This window comes from Pongo abelii, chromosome 10 (assembly GCF_028885655.2).
Source record: "Pongo abelii isolate AG06213 chromosome 10, NHGRI_mPonAbe1-v2.0_pri, whole genome shotgun sequence".
NCBI classification, from domain to species: Eukaryota; Metazoa; Chordata; class Mammalia; order Primates; family Hominidae; genus Pongo; species Pongo abelii.
In genome coordinates this window covers 48,470,326-48,489,316 of record NC_071995.2, presented here as the reverse complement: position 1 = coordinate 48,489,316, position 18,991 = coordinate 48,470,326, and the positions used below count along the sequence as shown (strand labels likewise).

General features: G+C 41.0%; 1 protein-coding gene across 7 annotated transcripts in view; it reads right to left on the bottom strand.

Moving 5' to 3' along the window:
- DIP2B (disco interacting protein 2 homolog B) overlaps window positions 1–18,991 on the bottom strand; it is a 252,440-nt gene that overhangs the window by 39,741 nt on the left and 193,708 nt on the right. For all 7 annotated transcript variants that reach the window (XM_009247723.3, XM_009247721.3, XM_002823234.4 and 4 more), the window contains 9 exons: window positions 17,822–17,886; window positions 15,466–15,559; window positions 14,849–14,968; window positions 13,641–13,755; window positions 12,354–12,493; window positions 11,619–11,755; window positions 6,591–6,671; window positions 4,152–4,279; window positions 2,250–2,364 (listed from right to left, as the gene is read on the bottom strand). In XM_009247723.3, the coding sequence (XP_009245998.2) occupies window positions 2,250–2,364; window positions 4,152–4,279; window positions 6,591–6,671; window positions 11,619–11,755; window positions 12,354–12,493; window positions 13,641–13,755; window positions 14,849–14,968; window positions 15,466–15,559; window positions 17,822–17,886 (995 nt within the window). The remainder of the gene's footprint in view (window positions 1–2,249; window positions 2,365–4,151; window positions 4,280–6,590; window positions 6,672–11,618; window positions 11,756–12,353; window positions 12,494–13,640; window positions 13,756–14,848; window positions 14,969–15,465; window positions 15,560–17,821; window positions 17,887–18,991) is intronic.

The following is an 18,991-nucleotide window of genomic DNA, read 5'->3' as shown; positions in this document are numbered from 1 at the left end:
TACACAGTATCAGCTGATGATTCAGAATTACAGACCCTGAGGATAGAAAGAAATATTAAAAGTCATCTAGCAGCCCGGTGACGTGGCTCACGCCTGTAATCCCAGCACTTTGGGAGGCCCAGGTGGGTGGATCACCTGAGGTCTGGAGTTCGAGACCAGCCTGGCCAACATGGTGAAAATCCGTCTCTACTAAAAATACAAAAAATTAGCCGGGCATGGTGGTGGGTGCCTGTAATTCCAGCTACTTGGGAGTCTGAGACAGGAGAATCGTTTGAACCCAGGAGGCGGAGGTTGCAGTGAGTCAAGATCGTGCCATTGCACTCTACCCTGGGCAACAGGAGAGAAACTCCACCTCAAAAAAAAAAAAACCAGAAACAAAACAGTCATCTAGCAATACCACCATCTCATGCTTGCATTGTTTCTACAACATGGCTATTAACTAGCAGTTAATAAATTCAAATTCCCCAAGTAGAGAAGTTACAGACCTTGGGAAGACTTCCACTGATACCTTAGTACAGCAAGTACAGGCCACACTTTCTTTGGACCATCCACTTAGCCAACAAATATTTACTGAGCCTACTATGACGTTTGCTAGCATAGCTACCGGGCTCTGGGGATCGAGCCTGAACAAAAGAGACAAAAAAGTCTTGGCCTTGCCTTATATTACAGTGGATGTAGAAAACAATAAATATAAACATACAAGATGTTAAGTGCTAAGTAGAAAAATAAAGAAGAGTGAAGGGACAGAGAATGAAAGGGAATATTGAGAGGAAGTGGTCCTGTCTAATTGGAGACTATTCTTATAATTTTTTATGTTTTGAGAGATGGGTTTTTGCTATGTTGCGCAGGTTGGAGTGCAGTAGCTATTCACAGGTGCGACCATAGTGCACTACAGCACTGGCTCAAGCGATCCTCCTACCTGAGCTTTCTGAGTAGCTGGGGCTACTGGTGCCTGTCACAGCAGCTGGCTCATTATTACTATCATTATTATTATTATTATTATTATTTTGAGCCAGGGTCTTCCTCTGTCACCCAGGCTGAACTGTAGTGGCATGATCATAGCTCACTGCAGTGTTGACCTACTGGGTCAAGTGATCCTCCCACCTCAGCCTTCCAAGTAGCTGGGATCACAGATGCACACAACTACGCCTGGATAATTTTTTTTTTTTTTTTTTTTTTTTGAGACAGAGTCTTGCTCTGTCGCCCAGGCTGGAGTGCAGTGGCGTGATCTCGGCTCACTGCAAGCTCCGCCTCCTGGGTTCAAGCCATTCTCCTGCCTCAGCCTCCCGAGTAGCTGCGACTACAGATGTCTGCCACCACGCCCAGCTAATTTTTTTTATTGTATTTTTAGTAGAGACGGGGTTTCACCGTGTTAGCCAGGATGGTCTCAATCTCCTGACCTCGTGATCCACCCATCTTGGCCTCCCAAAGTGCTGGGATTACAGGCGTAAGCCACTGCGCCTGGCCTACGCCTGGATAATTTAATTTTTGGTAAAGATGGATAATAACAATCACCATCATTATTTACTGAGTGCAGGTACTATATACTTCAATTAATTACCTCATTTAATCCTTCCAATAGCTCTATAAAACAGATAATTTTATCCTACTTTGCAGGTTAGGAAATAAACTCAGTGAGGTTAAATGACTTGCCCAAGGGCACATACCTGGTAAGAAGTGGAGCTGGGATTCCAAGTCTATGATTCTAAGTGAAGACTAGGCTCTCATCATCACTCTAGCCCGCTCCCCACCACAGACATATTGCTTAGACTGTGCCCAAAGCATTCTCCTTCCCTCATGGTTTATCTCACCTAGCATCTCTAGCCCCACAGGAAAGCTCCTTCAGAGTAAGGCTAATAGCTGTATTTTCTTGGATCCCTCACACCATCGGCACCACTTATGACACACAGTAAAACTGTGACTGACTGTTGACAAGTGGATTGATTACTGCCAGAGATGTGTTCCACATGACAGTTAAAACTTTCACAAGTAGTAAACACTCAGGCATGAAAGAATTTGCTGAGGCAAGTCAATTCCATTATTTCTGGCAACCTGAGCAGAAAAATACTATGTGGTCCACAAGGAGAAATGGTATTAATTATCTGATTTTGCTAGTAGTACCCACAGTATGTGAGCAATGATTGGCAAGAAAAAGTAAGGTGGTATTACTGGCTGATCAAAGAAAATGAAATGCTCAGGCAGTGGTTGCTGCCACCGCTGACCTGACACAGACCCCAAGGTGTGCTCACCTGCAGCACGCGGCTCATCCACTGGAAACTATCTTCCTCGGAAGCATCAGGTCTTTGTTCCGCAACCACCACAATGCGCTCATCATAAAATACAGACACAGAAAACACAGCAATTCTAAGAGAGACAGATCAAACACATCAGGACTCCCTTCACAACCAGTCCTATTTGCTTTGTTTAACTGGAATTACAGAGAGGAGACAACCCCACCATGCTACCCAAAACGAGTAGCTTAGAAAAGAAAATGTCACAATCATTACTCTCAAAATGAGCATTCATTCATTTAAATAATATGTATTAAGCACAACTGTCATGAATGTTGGGGACATAGTGGTAAATAAGATAAAGTTCTTGTCTTTGTGGCACTTACGTGTTAGAGACAGAACAAACAAATAAATACAGAATAATGCCATGTTGCAATATACAGGGGGTGGTGGAGTGGTGTGTAGGGTGGCGTATTACTGAGGCAGGGTGGCTGGGGGGCGCCTCCCTGAGGAGCGGACATTGGAGCAGAGACCTGAATGAGGTGAGGACGCGAGCCACGCGAAGATCTGGAGGAAGAGGTTTCCGGGCAGAAGGAACGGAAAGCGAAAAGGTTCTGAGGTAGGAACGAGCTTGGCAGGTTTGAGGAACAGCAAGAAGGCCAGTGTGCCTGGAGCAAAGTGGTGAAGCAGAGACCGGGAGGGAGAGAGGTCAGACCCAGGCCAGGGCAGATCCCAGTGGACCTGAGAGGCTACGGGAGGGAGGATGAAGTTGGTTCTGAGGGAGGTCTCCGCTCAAATGTCCCCTTACTAGCGAGGCACTCCCAGGACACCTCATAGAAACTGGCAGGCCACCCCCACCCCCATGTGTTTTTCTCCACAGCACTTGTCACTGTCTCACATGTTTATTGCCCTGTTTATGTGGTTCCTGTCTATCTCCCACAACAAGCATGTGAGCTTCACAAGGGCAGAGACTTGGCCTGTTTTGTTCACTGCCACAGCCGGAGCCTCCAGGACAGCGGCACAGTGTCGGCACCCAATGAATATTTGTTGAATGAATGCATGAAAGAATGGGAAGGCACCGGAGAGCAGAGTCTGCCGGCATGTCTGCCTGACACCCCCCTTCCTTCCTTCCTTCCACACACATTCACCCAACACCTACCAGGTGTCCGGCACTACTGATTGCTGGGATATGACTGTGACCAAAGGCAGATCTAGTGCCCCATGAACTTTACATCTCATAGGAAGCTACACCACCACAAAAAAACTATACATTTCAGAAACTGTTTCACTAATTTTTCCTACTTCTTAAACTAAACGGACACTAAGTTTGCCTTAAAGAGATACATCTATGATTGCAAATTGCTGAATAGGACATCAACTACTCAAATATGTAGCAAATATCTTTTCTTACACTAATAAGCAAAGAAAAAAGATATCTAATTGACTTTGTCCATGGAATTTGAAATTATGCACTATGTCAATCCCCACATTAAAACGGTATAATTTAATTAGAAACAAGAGAAACAATTCTTAGATGTAAATGCCTACAGAGTAGCATCTATATCAATTAGTCTGAATGGTACTACTTTTGCACTGAAGAAATGCAGGAAGTTAATGTTTTAGAATTCTCCTCAGTCCTCAGGATTCAACAAATGGTAATACTTTAAATCTGAAGTAGAGGATATAGTTGCATCTTAATCCTCTTAGTTACAGTTGAAGCACCAGATGTTGTGAAATATATATTAAAAGCCAGGCTAAGAAGAAGAAGAAGAAGAAAAAAAAGCCAGGCTTATGCAATGCTTAACAAAAGCAATCTGATCACTTGGAAAGAGAACCTACAAAATACAACTGAAATCACCATGTGAAGATCTATTTAGATTCCATTAAAAGGTGCTAACATTTGAATTTTGTACTACTCACCTTCCTCTATAAACAGTCTTTATTGACTCTACAGCCAATCCAGTAGCAACAATGTCATCAGCATTATGTCTTCGACCACTAACCATCAGTAAGCCATCCATTTTCCCAACCACGAACACCAAACTACCCTGAAAGGTAATGACGATTTACCTTGATTTCCATGATTTAAATAGTAAAACAGACATCTTTTAACTTCCTGCCTTTAAATAAATCTCATTTAAAAAGTATTAAAAACACAACTGCCATATTTTATGGATTCTAGAGAAAGCGTTTCACACCTTGACATCTCTGAAATCAGTTGGGAAAAGAGTTGCATCTTACAGCCAATGAGGTCTCACAAGATACCTAAGAAGGGAATTTACTCATATTTATTTTAGGGAGGAACTTCGTAAGAAAGCAACTAGGATTCTACCCAAGCATAGCTGATTTTCCCAGCCATGATTTATGTGTTAGTTTGCTTATGTTTCTATTCAGAGGATACAGAGGAAGAAAAATGTATTCATTTACTATTGGAATTAGGAGGAGATTAAAACAGTTTAAATAGGAGAATGACCGTTTCAGGTTGGTAAGGGTAATGCTGTTTCCATCTGGCAAGATTAGAAATAGGCTAATAAAGAAAGGTCTAAGGAATGCTGTAGGTGCCTTTCTTTTCCAATAAGAAAACAAAGCAGCAGGGAACTACTATCAAATCCCCAAAAGCATCACTGTGTAAATAATCTTCCCAGACTCATTTGCAGCAAATTAACTTTTCTCATTCATTACAGAATTTCTAAATTTCTTAGTCCATTTACATACGTTCATCTACCTAGTAGTTACTTCCATGTGAATGTCACTCACTGATTTACTGAGCACAATGTAGTGCCCTACACAGTGACTGGGCCACGTAAGACATAACCCATATCCTCAGCAAGCTACTGGTTCAACCCGTACATCAGGAAAAAAGCAGCCATTTCCAACAAAGGCTGAAAAGCTACAGTGTTGGTAAGAGAATGAGACAGTCACTGCCATTCCTTCAATGTCCATTTCTCCATTTCGTTCACAGTAGGATAATTTTTAGCTGGGCATGGCTGACCAAAATAAAGATTGCATTCCAGTCTCCCTTGCAGCTAGGTGTGGCTGTAGGACTAGTTCAGACCAATAAGTGAAAGTGTTGCACAGCAGCTTCAAGGAATCTTCCTTTAAAGAAGAGGACTGCACCTTTCCCTGTTTCTTGGAATGCAGATGAAAGGCTTGGAGCTCCATTTTGGACATCAATCATGGAGCTGTAAGCTAAAAGGAGGTGGGTCTTTGAGAATTTCCTGGTGCTAAGTGAAGCAAAAGTCAAGACAAAGGTGTAGAGAGTTGATTCTCCTAGATCTATGTCCTCACCCACCCTGCTCCTCCATAAATGGCAAGGAAGAAATAAAATAAAATTAGATCTCTTATATGACTGAAGATGTTAAGTAGAAAAGAAGAGAGGGTAGGAGGTAATTAGAGATGAATGGAGAGATATGGGCTTAGCTAGGAATAATGACTATTACTTACAAAATAAAATCCTACTTCCCATGATGTCATGCAAAGCCCCTCCATGACCTAGATCTCTGCCACCCTCTAGCTCATCAAGTTCACTGTGAGCTCTTTGAGAACAGGCTTTTCATGTCCTGATTGTCTCTAATCTTGTACCTATAAATACTGTGTTCTGAATAACAAACTTTTTTTTTGTTTTTTGAAATGAAGTCTTGCTCTGTTGCCCAGGCTGGAGCATAGTGGCGTGATCTCCACCTCCTGGGTTCAAGCGATTCTCCTGCCTCAGCCTCCCAAGTAGCTGGAATTACAGGTACATGCTACCAGACCCAGCTAATTTTTGTATTTTTAGTAGACACAGAGTTTTGCCATGTTGGCCAGGCTGGTCTCAAACTCCTGACCTCAGGTTATCCACCCACCTTGGCCTCCCAAAGTGCTGGGATTACAGGCGTGAGCCACCACGCCCGGCCCAAACTGTTTTCACTAAAAGGATTCACTATTACACATCACATAGTGCCAATCATTTACATGAAAATGCTCTGCACTCTATGTATTATAGTTTGTCTTTGCTACTGAAGATAACTTTTTCCAGCACTCTTCTAACTTATTGCAACATGTTAATCAAATCAGAGGGAGATACTGAGAATAAGTGAAAAGAGTTCTTAAAATTAAAAAAAAAGTCTCATCATGTCTTCTGACTTCAGCGGGGAAAAAAAGAAAATAAAAAATGTCTTAGTTTGAAGGAGTCAAATGAACTTGGGTAGTGGAAATGATAAACACTAACTCATTTTATGACATCCTTACAAGAACCGCTTTAAATATAAGCGAAGTGGTTCTGTAACACTCTTGGACTAATCAGAATTTGTTCTGTTCTGTGAATTAAAGTGCAAATATTTGGATCAAATGTAACAAAATCAACCTGAAAGCATCACTTACCGGCCCTACAAACCCCAGCAATCCTGATCGGATGAATGGCACATCCCCAACAGGAGAGCCTGCAGAATTCACTGGAATTACCTAAGAGACAAAATGAAGTAAGTGAAAAACTTTGCTTTTTCTTAGAAAGTATATGTGATTTTTAAAAAGTTTTATTAAAATACATGCTCAGTGAAAAAATAATGTAATAGTGAATCCAGTAATTCCATCCCTTTAGAGATAAGAAATAATTACAATTTATTGTTTATCTCTCTGGACTTTTAAGAAGATATATATATACATATATATATATAAAAACATATATAAAACTATATATGTATATATGAATAAATGTACTGAGTTTTTTTTTTTTTTTCAAACAGATATTATACTTTTTGCAACTTGCTTTTCCACGAAATATATCTCAGATACCCTTCCAAGTTAGTAAGAGTTGACTTAGCCCACTTAGCCATTTCATGGGGGACAGGACAGCATAGTCATTGGTGTCAATTCAATTTCTGGCTCTGCCACTTACTAGTAACATAGACTTTGGGCAAGTGCCTGGATTTTTCTGAGCCTCTGTTTTGCAGTCATTTAATGGAGTACTCTGTGCCTCTCACAGGCTTGGAGTAAAGATTAAGGAATGCAAAAAGAGTTGCAGAAACAAGTATGGTATCTGACCCAGAATCAGTATTCAGGAAATTGTAGCTATTAGAATGTAACCAATCTTCTATTACAGCTGGATAGGCCATTATAATTTTTCACTATTATAAAGGTGCTTTAATGAATACTGCTGTATTCATTTATGCATCTGTACAAAAGGCATGAGTCTTTTCAATTTTAATTGGCTGGCCTATAAAACTGTTGTATCCATTTACACTCATTAATACCATATTAGAATGTCTGGTTTTTCCCATGTCCTGGCTAATACTATATGCTATCCATTTTTCCAAACTTTGCCAATCTGGTACCGAAAAATATATCCCATTGTTAATTTATTAAAAAAAAAAATCTTTTTTTTTTTTTAATGAGATATAGTCTCACTTTGTTGCCCAGGCTGGAGCGCAATAGTGCAATCATAATTCACTGCAGCCTCAAACTCCTAGGCTCAAACAATCCTCCCACCTCAGCCTCCCAAGGAGCTGGGAGTACAGGTGCCGGTTACCACGCCTGGCTAATTTTTAATTCGTTTGTAGAGATGGGTCTCGCTACGTTGTCCAGAGGTATTGAACTCCTAGCCTCAAACAATCCTCCTGCCTTGGCTTCCCAAAGTGTTGGGATTACAGGAGTGAGCCACCATACTCAGACTTAAAACATTTTTTTAAATTCAAGACAGTAGACATTGATCCCATTATTGCTTTAATTGCATTTTATAAGTAATATGTCTGAATTTCTTTTCCTTTGTTTGCCGGGCATTTGTATTTCTTTTGTGAGTAGCCTATTCATGTCTCTTACCTATTTTTTCTACCTGATAGCTGCTCCCCACCCCTCCTTTTTTTTTTTTTTTTTTTTTTTTTAAGAGATGAGGTCTCACTATGTTGCCCAGGCTGGAATGCAGTGGCTAGTCACAGGTGTGATAATGGTTCAGTACAGCCTTGAACTCCTCAGCCCATGTGATCCCCCTGTCTCACACTCCAGAATAGCTGGGACTATAGGTGTGAACCACAGCACCCGGATAATTTTTTTTTTAAGACAGAGTTTTTTGCTCTGTTGCTCAGGCTGGAGTGCAATGGTACAATCTCGACTCACTGCAACCTCCGCCTCCCGGGTTCCAGCGATTCTCCTGCCTCAGCCTCCTAAGTAGTGGGGATTACAGTCGCCCGCCACCACACCCAGCTAAGTTTTGTATTTTTCGTAGACAAGGTTTCACCATCATGTTGGCCAGGCTGGTCTTGAACTCTTTTTTTTTTTTTTTTTTGAGACAGAGTCTCACTCTGTCACCCAGGCTGGAGTGCAGTGGCACAATCTTGGCTCACTGCAAGTTCCACCTCCCGGGTTCAAGCCATTCTCCTGTGTCAGCCTCCCGAGTAGCTGGGACTACAGGTGCCCGCCATCATACCTGGCTAATTTTTTGTATTTTTAGTAGAGACGGGGTTTCACCATTCACAGGATGGTCTCAATCTCCTGACCTCGTGATCCGCCCGCCTCAGCCTCCCAAAGTGCTGGGATTACAGGTGTGAGTCACCGTGCCCGGCCGGTCTTGAACTCTTGACCTCAGGTGATCCACCCACCTCAGCCTCTCAAAGTGCTAGGATCACAGGCATGAGCAACTGCTCCCAGCCTCATCTGGATAATTTTTAAGATTCATTTTTTATATAAAATAATAATTATGACAACACTAAATGCTTATCAGTACCAGGCACAGGTTTACTTGCTTTACAGTTAATCCTCAAATTAATCCTATAGAAACAGCATTAGTATTTCCATTTTACAGATGAAGAAGTGAGTTTCACTTGCCTCAAATAGCTAGCACATGGGAGTGATGGAAAATCAACTCTCTGTTATCATACATGTCACAAAAGTTTTTCTCCCTGGTAGCATTATCTATAAAACATTTTTATTTTCTGACTAGTCAATACTAGATCTTGGCCCAGTGTGGGGGCTCACGCCTGTAATCCCAGCATTTTGGGAGGCCGAGGAGGGTGGATCATCTGAGGTCAGGAGTTCAACACCAGCCTGGCCAACATGGTGAAACCCCATCTCTACTAAAAATACAAAAAAACTAGCCAGGCGTTGTGGTACACACCTGTAATCCCAGCTACTTGGGAGGCTAAGGCAGGAGAACTGCTTGAACCTGGGAGGCAGAGGTTGCAGTGAGCCGAGATTGTGCCACTGCACTCTGCCTGGGCGACAGAGTGAGACCCCACCTAAAAAACAAACAAACAAACAAAAAACAAACCACAAAACAAATTTAAAACCTAGATCTTTTCTCCAGTGAAATGTTAACTACACTGGTAAACTCTCTCAGCATTTAAATATAAGAAGCCAGTAAGAAAAATATTGGGAACTTTAATTTGGAAAACCCAGATACCAGCTTTGTCCTTTTCTGGTACAATTTTTATTCTACTTCACTATCACTAAATTTATACTGCAGATTTCAAATTTTCTTCAACACTATGGACCTAGCAGTTTGGTATTAAGTCTGAGAATTCTGGCCAGTGAACTGCCTCATAGGAAAGGTAATGAAATAAAATATTATCGGTATCTTCAAACACTGCTTCAGGCTCTTGTTTTTAGTAAGGAAAAGTCAATGAAGAAAAATTACAGGCGCAACGGCTCATGCCTGTAATCTTTGCACTTTGGGAGGCCAAGATGAGAAGATCACCTGAGGCCAGGAGTTGAAGGCTGCAGTGAGCTATGATTGAGCCACTGTATTCCAGCCTGGGTGACAGAGATAAATAGGGTGAGATTTAAATTAGTTAAATGTATATACACTCAAGGGAGGTAAATCAATCACCTAGGAAAGTAAACCAAGAGACTGGCAGTAAACACATGCTTGAAGAGCTTATGAATGCCCATTCCTGGCACGGTGAATTACACACAGCTGTTGAAGGCTGGGCAAGAGCACAGTAGTAATAGTGATGAGAAAGACATTTAGTAAGTGATATAAACCATTTTAGGCTGGGTAAACACAAAGATAAGGCTCAGCCCAGGAGCTCTCAGCCCTTTTCAGGCACCACATCATGGAGAGCATAGATATGGTATCACAGAGATGATACTTTCTCTGAAGTTACATCTGTTAGTATGTAATCACATGCACTGATTTTCAAATGGGACAGTAGATGCCTGTGACCTTCCATCCTGGGAATCACTAGTCTAGATTATAGAAAAAGAAGCTCAAAGAACTGAAAAATGGGAGTGCTCATATAAGCTCTGTCTTGTGTGAAGAGGGATGTGGCTGACACCTGAATTTCTCTTGTCCCTAAAATGTATCCCGAGACAGGTTAATTCCAATTATTAAATGTAGACGATTAACCGCCCCTGTTCTGACTTCCAGGTTCACTAGGCAAAGTTTCCATTACAACCTGGCTTCGCACGCAGAAGTGCCTGCAGGAAAACCACGTGCGAGTCTAGCTAGAATGTGCTGGCCCCACAAGAACATGAGCTCTACAAGGAGTTTTGTTTTGTTTTCTGATGCACCCCAAGCATCTGGAACATTGCCACACACATAAAAGGTGCTCAAAAAATATTTGTCTGACTGAAAGACTGAATAATATGAGCAACCTGACTCCTGTGAAAGGACAGTCTTCATTTTATTTAGTAACTGAGCATAATTGGAGTTTACTCTCGAAATTAAATTTGAATTTACAAAGCTCAAACCATGGCAAATTCACCAGAGTGAATTTTTGTGAGGTCTCTTACCCTTTTTTTTGGTTTTGTTGTTTGTGTGTTTGTGTGTGTGTGTGTTTAAGACAGGGTCTTGCTCTGTCCCCTAGGCTAGAATGCAGTGGCATGATCATAGCTCACCACAGGCTTGAACTCCTGGGCTCAAGGGAACCTCCTGCCTCAGCCTTTAGAGTAGCTGGGACCACAGCCGTGCACCACCATGCCTGGCTAATTTTTTCAATTTTTTGGTAGAAATGGGATCTTGCTACATTGCCTAGGCTGGTCTCAAACTCCTGACCTCAGCAATCCTCCCGCCTCAACCTCCAAAGGTGCTGGGATTACAGGCATGAGCTACCACGCCCAGCTCATCTTACCCTTTTTAAAAATCTAACAGATACACAACAGCACTTCCTATATGCCAGATGCTCTTTCTAAGCACTTTATAAAACATTAACTCAATTACTGCTCACAACAATCCTATGACATAGGTATAATTATTACTCACATTTTAGAGATAAGGAAATTGGGGCATAGAGAGGTTAACCAACTCACCCAAGGTCAGCTAGTGACTGGCAGAGTCAGAATTTGAACTTAGGCAAGTCTAGCTCCAGAGTACACACTCTCAACCACATGTTATGCTATGTCCCATCAACCAGGGCATCTGCCCTCGTAACATCCTGAGCTGTCCAAACATTTTCCCTGTGAAATGTTAATATCACGTACCTCAAATGTATTTTTTGTCACACCAGCAAGCCCAAAGTACATCATGCCTCCAGTTCTGGAGCTAACACAGATTTCTCCAATTTCGTCTGTTTTGCAGAGCTGGGGAGGTCCATCTGGTTTCACAATGCACATCATCCCTAACGTACAGAAAATACAGGTTAAAGGACAAAGATTCTAGAAAACCTTTGTAAAATAACAGCTTCATCCTGTGAACCCAAGAAGGTCCTGCCTTTACTGAGTGGCATTAAGTAAAAATACCTAACAGGAATGCTAAACATAAACCTGAAACTACATAGGTATATTTGAAATGTAAACCTTGTAGAGACAGTGACATATTAAAGATGAATGCAAAGCCCAAATAAACAGGTTAGATGAATGAGGTGTTACCCTTAGGCAGGTCAAACTCAAACACTCATGGAAGCAGTATGCTCTAATTTTCTGCCAGTCCCAATGGCTTGGCAATTACAGTGAAAACCAGGTAACTTTAACATCTCTCAGTATTTGACCTTCCAGGTAAAGAAATGGACTTGAAGCATTCACAACTGGTAAGTCATACAATACTGCTGGAAGGTCAGCGTAATTATAATGACTTAACTATTAGAGAGAATCTGAGAAATTAAATGAGTTAAGTACTGAGTTAAGGGTTCCTCGTTTGGGATTCTGTATTTTATCAGGCTTTATTATCTCTGATGACAAATCTTTATGAAAAACCAAATGGTGCTCCTTGCGACTCACCACCAGGCATTACATGCCCCACATCCTGGACCGTCAGTGCTGAATTTTTATCTTCAGTATTGACCCGTATTACCCCATAGCTCAATCCATTCATTGAGAGAATGGCTCTTCCTGGCAAAGGGGCTCCTGGAACTCCAGGCCTGAAAAGAAGAACCCATCAAGTTTGGTGAATGAAATAACATCAAGGGAAAAATACGAATACACAGGAAGACAAATTTCCTCTGGCTACAATACCAAAAAAAATTCTCCATTTTCTCTCCCAAAAATATGCCAAATTAGAGCTGGGTGTGGTGTCTCACACCTGTGATCCCAGCAACCGCTGTGGCAGGAGGATTGCTTGAGGCCAGGAGTTCAAGACCAGCCTGGGCAACACAGTGGGACTCCATCTCTACAAAAAATACAAAAACTAGCTGGGTATGATGGCACATGCCTGTAGTCTCAGCTACTTGGAAGGCTAAGGTGGGAGAACCATCTGAGCCTGGGAGGTTGAGGCTACAATGAGCTATGATCATGTCACTGTGCTCCAGCCTGGATAACAGAGCAAGACCCCATCTCTAAAAAATTAAATTTAAAAAAAATGTAGTGTAGTAAACACATAAACCAGCAACATGGTCATTTATTATCATCATCAAATATTGCTTACTGGGCCAGGCTTGGTGGCTCATGCTTGCAATCCCAGCACTTTGGGAGGCCAAGGAAGGTGGACTGCTCAAAGCCAGTAATTTGAGACCAGCCTGGGCAACATAACAAGAACCTATCTCTACAAAAAAATTTAAAAATTAGCCAGGCGTGGTGGTACACGCCTGTAGTCCTAGCTACTCAGGAAGTTGAGGCAGGAGGACTGTTTGAGCCCAGGAGGTTGAGGCTGCAGTGAGCCATAATCATGCCACTGGGTGACAAAGAGAGATCCTATCTTAAAAAAAAAAAAAGTATATCTATATACACACACACACATTCACTGATACTTACATACATAATAGTCTTGAATATACTATAGATATACTATCCATACTTAAGCTACAATCAAGAACAGTCTGTTTCTAATCTAAGGTGCTATGGATTCCGAAGAGCAAAATGGCACAGAAAAAGAGCTAATTCACAAATACGAAATGGTATCAATTAAATTTTTCAGTTTACTGCATACACTTTGAGCAAGAGTGGGAAAAATGAGATGCTTGAAACTACTTAGAAAAGTAGTTAACATCCCTTTGTCATCACCTGGTAAATACTGCACATTTCATCCAAGTTGTAACATACATCAAGAGCATCTGACATCTTAAACAGTACCTGCGGATTGCTACAGTCATAGCTTCAGCAGACGTGGCGCACGGACAGATGGCCTCAGGCTTCAGTCCATGGCTTTGGAACAGACTCAGGAAGGCATCACAGGATGACACGGACCCTAAGGAGTTGGAACAGATCAACCTGAAGCTGAAACTGTGATTTTCATTACTGCAGGAAAATGGTAAAGAATAGAAAGCTGACATACTTATTTCTCATGAGAACTCATATTGTATATTGTTAATTCCACACAAATATTTTACTGTCCCTGTGAGATGGTTTGATATATTTCAAGGACAAGTTAATGCTCATCCAGCCCATAAAAGGTCACTGACACTATTTAAAGCTACATCTTGGAATAAGGCTGCTCCTATGAAACTGACAAATCAGTATCAGAGATAACACTGCAGGCAATATGCAGCCAGTTTATAATTTAGCAACTCTTCCTGAGGAACTGTCACAGCCAGTGCAATTTAATATTGGCTTAGCTCCACCTTCTATATGATATTAAGGTCAAGCCCATGTCTGTGTTTTAAACTATGATGATCAATGTGACTACTAACAAAAGTCCACTTATGACAAACAGCGTAGTGCTCTACCTGATTCTACTGTGTGAAGGATCCAGATTTGGGGACTTGTAGAGAAAAGCAGGTAACACAGGAATACCCAGTTACATGACAGAAAGAGGTTATACATGAATGAGCAAAAAAGAATGACTTAAAAGCTTATAGATCCATCAAAAGATGAATGAGTAAATACAATGTGGTGTAACTATACAATGGACGATTTCCTGGTAGTAACAAGGAATGCAGAAGTACTGACAGATACTACAACACGGATGAACATTGAAAACATGCTAAGAAAAAGAAGCCCATCACAAAGACCACATACTGTATGACTGCATTTATAAGAAATGTTCAGAATAGGCAAATCTAGAGAGACAGGCAATAGATTAGCAGTCGTCTAGGGCTGGGGCAGGGGGAAAAATGGGGAGTGACTGATAATGGGTATGTGGTTTCTTTTTGGGTGATGAAAATGTCTAAACTTAGATTGCAATGATGGTTGCACAACTCATGAATATACCAAAACCACTGAATTACACACCTTAAATGAGTGAGTTTTTCAGTATGTAAATTATATCTTAGTACAGGGCAAAAAACCCTAATCTATCAAAACACAGGATATTCCCAGATCCACAACGCAGAAATACTCACAGGGGTTAGCTCCATCAGTCACAATTAACATTCGGAGGGAACTCAAGCTCACGTCTCTTTGGTCCCGATGTGCCATCATAGCCCAGTGCAAGTCCCGACATTTTACTAAAGCTACCTTGGCTATAAATTCAAAAGGGATGAAGTTAACATACACAATAAATTTGGGACATATGTAATATACCATAATAAAGACATTTTTAGTTATTTGGGGAATCATGATATTTGCTTGGAGAAAAAAACGGTTTCAAAGAGATTGTGCCAATAGCCCAGAGGCAGAAATTATCACATTTAGACAACTGACTGGACCTACAATTGTTTGTTCACTGAGACCCTCTAGGCAGGTCACAGTATCCCAGCCAAGGAAATTGTGAATACCAAGACACTCAAATCTAATTCAAGGCTTGCATTTGGAAAAAATTCATCTCAATGCTTAAGAGAGGACATCAGTGAGATGAACACGCAAGGTACCTAATTCTGTAGTAACTAAACTCTACAATTTGTTAAGGGACAGGAGCACAGAAATGTTTCTAACAAGGGCAATTTGAAAATCTCTGAAATCCCTGAAATCTTAATTCAGACAGTCACATAATTAAAGCTCAGATGCTGCGGGTGACTACCTTTGTGAGCATGTACTCTTTGGACCCAAGAGAGAGGACAGGTTTTCATAACAGAGTAGGGTACGCTAATTGTGTGCATCTTATTCATTACATTCTGAAAAACAAAGAAAGAAGAAAAGTAATCAATATAAAATACATACTTAGTATTTTAAAATTGAGCTGATATTTTGTTAGCAATTTTAATTATACAAGTAATACTCAAATACACACTTTTTGAAAACCATCTTAAATATTAAATATAAGATTGAAGTTCCTTTAATACCTACCCTCAAACCTGGTTCCCTCCTCTCCTCGCCAGAGATAATCAGTTACAAATTTGACAGACATCCTTCCAATCTTTTTTCAATGCATTTTCATAGATATTTGTTCCCATAGAAATATATAAGTATTTTTAACATAAAAGACATCATATTATACATATATCTGTAACTTGTTTTTTTCATTTAAATTGTTTTAGAGCTAAGTCTATGCATATCAGTACAAGAGATCTACATAATTCTTTTTGAACTGCGGCATAGTATTCCATTGTTTGGCTATATCACAATTATTTAGGCATTTCCCTATTAATGACAATTTTTTGCTACTACAAAAAATGTTTCAAGGAGCACATTCCTATTTCCTTCCCTGGGCTTGTGCAAGTATTTCCCTATACGGATATGTAGTACTGCTGTCATATGGGATATGCTTTTTAAAAAAAAAAAAAAAAAAAAAAAGAGACAGGGGTTTCACTATGTTGCCCAGGCTGGCCTCCAATTCCTGAACTCAAGTGATTCTCTTGCCTCAGCCTCCAGGGTAGCCAGGACTGGTGTATGCATGCATGTATGTATGTATGTATGTATGTATGTATGTATTTATTTATTTATCTGAGACAGAGTCTTGCTCTGTTGCCCAGGCTAGAGTACAGTGGTGCGATCTCCGCTCACTGCAACCTCTGCCTCCTGGGTTCAAACAATTCTCCTGCACAGCCTCCTGAGTAGCAGGGATTACAGGTGTGTGCCACCATGTCCAGCTAATTTTTGTATTGTTAGTAGAGTTGGGATTTCACCATGTTGGCCCAGCTGGTCTTGAGCTCCTGGCCTCAGGTAATTCGCCTGCCTTGGCCTCTCAAGGTGCTGGGATTACAGGCCTAAGTCACAGTGCCCGGCTGTGGTATATGCTTTTAAAATGTTAACAGACACTGCCAAACTGCCCTCCAACCCACTTAATGCTTTTATCATGTTCGTACTTGCCACATGCCACAAAGGGGCCAGCTGGGCATCACAAAGCAAGAAATCAAAATGTCCCTGTTTCTTACAGGAGGTCCTGCCTACACCTGTTAATTTTTTTTTGTTAGATAAAGCTGAAGGTGTTGAGGGGTCATGCAATTTAGGGTCTCTCCTGCCACTCTAATCAAGCATACCCAAGACACCCTGTCCCCAAAGAGACCCAGCCTGGTAGAATAACCAAGCCTTCGTATTGAGATTAGCCATTTTGCTCACTCTCTAATTTGCCCAAAGAAACCAAGATACTACTGCAAGATACTGTTTTCTCTCTCCAAGTTTCTAGCTCTGGTGAGAAACTTTTGGTTTCAGGAAAAGGCTGGTGTTTATAACTCAATTCTTCACACATGTCCCTATCGTGCACTTGGTATCACAGAGAAGAGATTCTTCTTACCTCCTCAAAAGGGTTTTTAACTTCTGATAAAGAAGAAAATGGGAAAGGTTTCAGAAAAGAGCTAGAAAGTAAATTTACTGAAGATTTCGAGGGTTCTGGGTGAAAAGGGATCCACCTCCTCTTCCCTCATGATTCATTTCCCATGAGGGAAATGAATCATTACCCAGCTCCTGCAGTATCAAGAAAGTGGGACTAGAGGCTCTCTGAAGTCCTTTACAATTCAGGTAACCTTGTATTTTTTTTCTCTCTCCACCTACATGGTATGTTACATATAGTAGTTTTGCCACTTGAAATGTCCCCTCTCTCTACCTCTATATCCCCTTACAAAAATTTCTGTATGTCTAAAGCTTACCTATTTTTCAAAGTCCAACTCAGCTGTCACTTCTTCCATAAAAACTGCCTTGAAGCCCAGACCTGGAAGGAAGTCACCTTTTTCTAACACCCATAGTATGCTACCTGTTCCTCTCTGATGGGAAGAACCCCATCTACCTTGTTACTCTTCTTCAGTTGCAGCATGTAGCTTATGCATGGCAGTCATTCAAAACATTGTCCAGTGGAAAGGTTATATAGCCTCTGGAAAATATTACTGACCTTTTGGGGATTTAAATTTCAAACAAGCACTGAGAGATGCTCCAGTTACACAGCATGCTGGCCTTATCTCAAGCACAATTTATACTAAGGGCCTTAAATCTGAGTAGCTTACCGCAAACATGCCGTGCCACAGCCCAGCATCCTTCTTAAAGTCTAAGACATTTACTATTGTTTCCCCTAAAACAGAAAAAATAGGAAGACAAAGAAATCATCTTTAGTATTAAGCAGTAAAAAAATCATGTCACTTGCCTCTCATAAACAACTGATTTGATGTTTGTTTGTTTTTTCTTTTAGATGGAGTCTCGCCTCTGTCACCCAGGATGGAGTGCAGTGACGTGATCTCGGCTCACTGCAACCTCTGTCTCCCAGGTTCGATCAATTCTCCTGCCTCAGCCTCCCAAGTACACCACCATGCATGGCTAATTTTGTATTTTTAGTAGAGAGGGAGTTTCACCATGTTGGCCAGGCTGGTCTTGAACTCCTGACCTCAGGTGATCCTCCTGCCTCGGCCTCCCAATGTGCTGGGATTACAGGCATGAGCCACAGTGCCCAGCCTGATTTGATGTTTTTAGAGAAATTACTAAAAGTTCTCAGGGGCTTTTGAGGGTCTCCTCAAAATGGGTAGAGGACTGCTCATAGGGTAATGTGGTTACAACAAAGCCAAGGAGTTAGAAACTTCTTGTGACTTAGGCATTTCTTCCAAGAGGTATTTTTTTCCTAATTATGCAGAGAATACATGCTTATTTTAGAAACTTTGGAAGTTTGACAAATATATTTTAAATTTCCTAAAAGATACTTCCTAAAAAAAAAAAAAAGTTGGTGTGTATATGTATATATCTCTAAACATTCTATCTATCTATACACACACATATACTTCTAGGCATATTTACATCTAGATAGATATCTAACGTGACAAACTGGTATACAAAGCTTGGTATCTAACTTGTTCCTACTTAATGATATATTGAAACAATTTCTTCATATCTTTAATATTCAAAAATAAAAATTTTAATGTCTCAGCCATTATATGAATGTATTATAATCTTTTTTTTTTTTTTTTTTTTTGAGACAGAGTCTTGCTCTGTCACCCAGGCTAGAGTGCAGTGGCATGATCTCGGCTCACTGCAACCTCTGCCTCCAGGGTACAAGTGATTCTCCCGCCTCAGCCTCCGAAGTAGTTGGGATTACAGGCACAAGCCACCACACCTGGCTCATTTTTGTTATTTTTAGTAGAGGTGGGGTTTTACTGTGTTGGCCAGGCTGGTCTCGAACTCTTGACCTC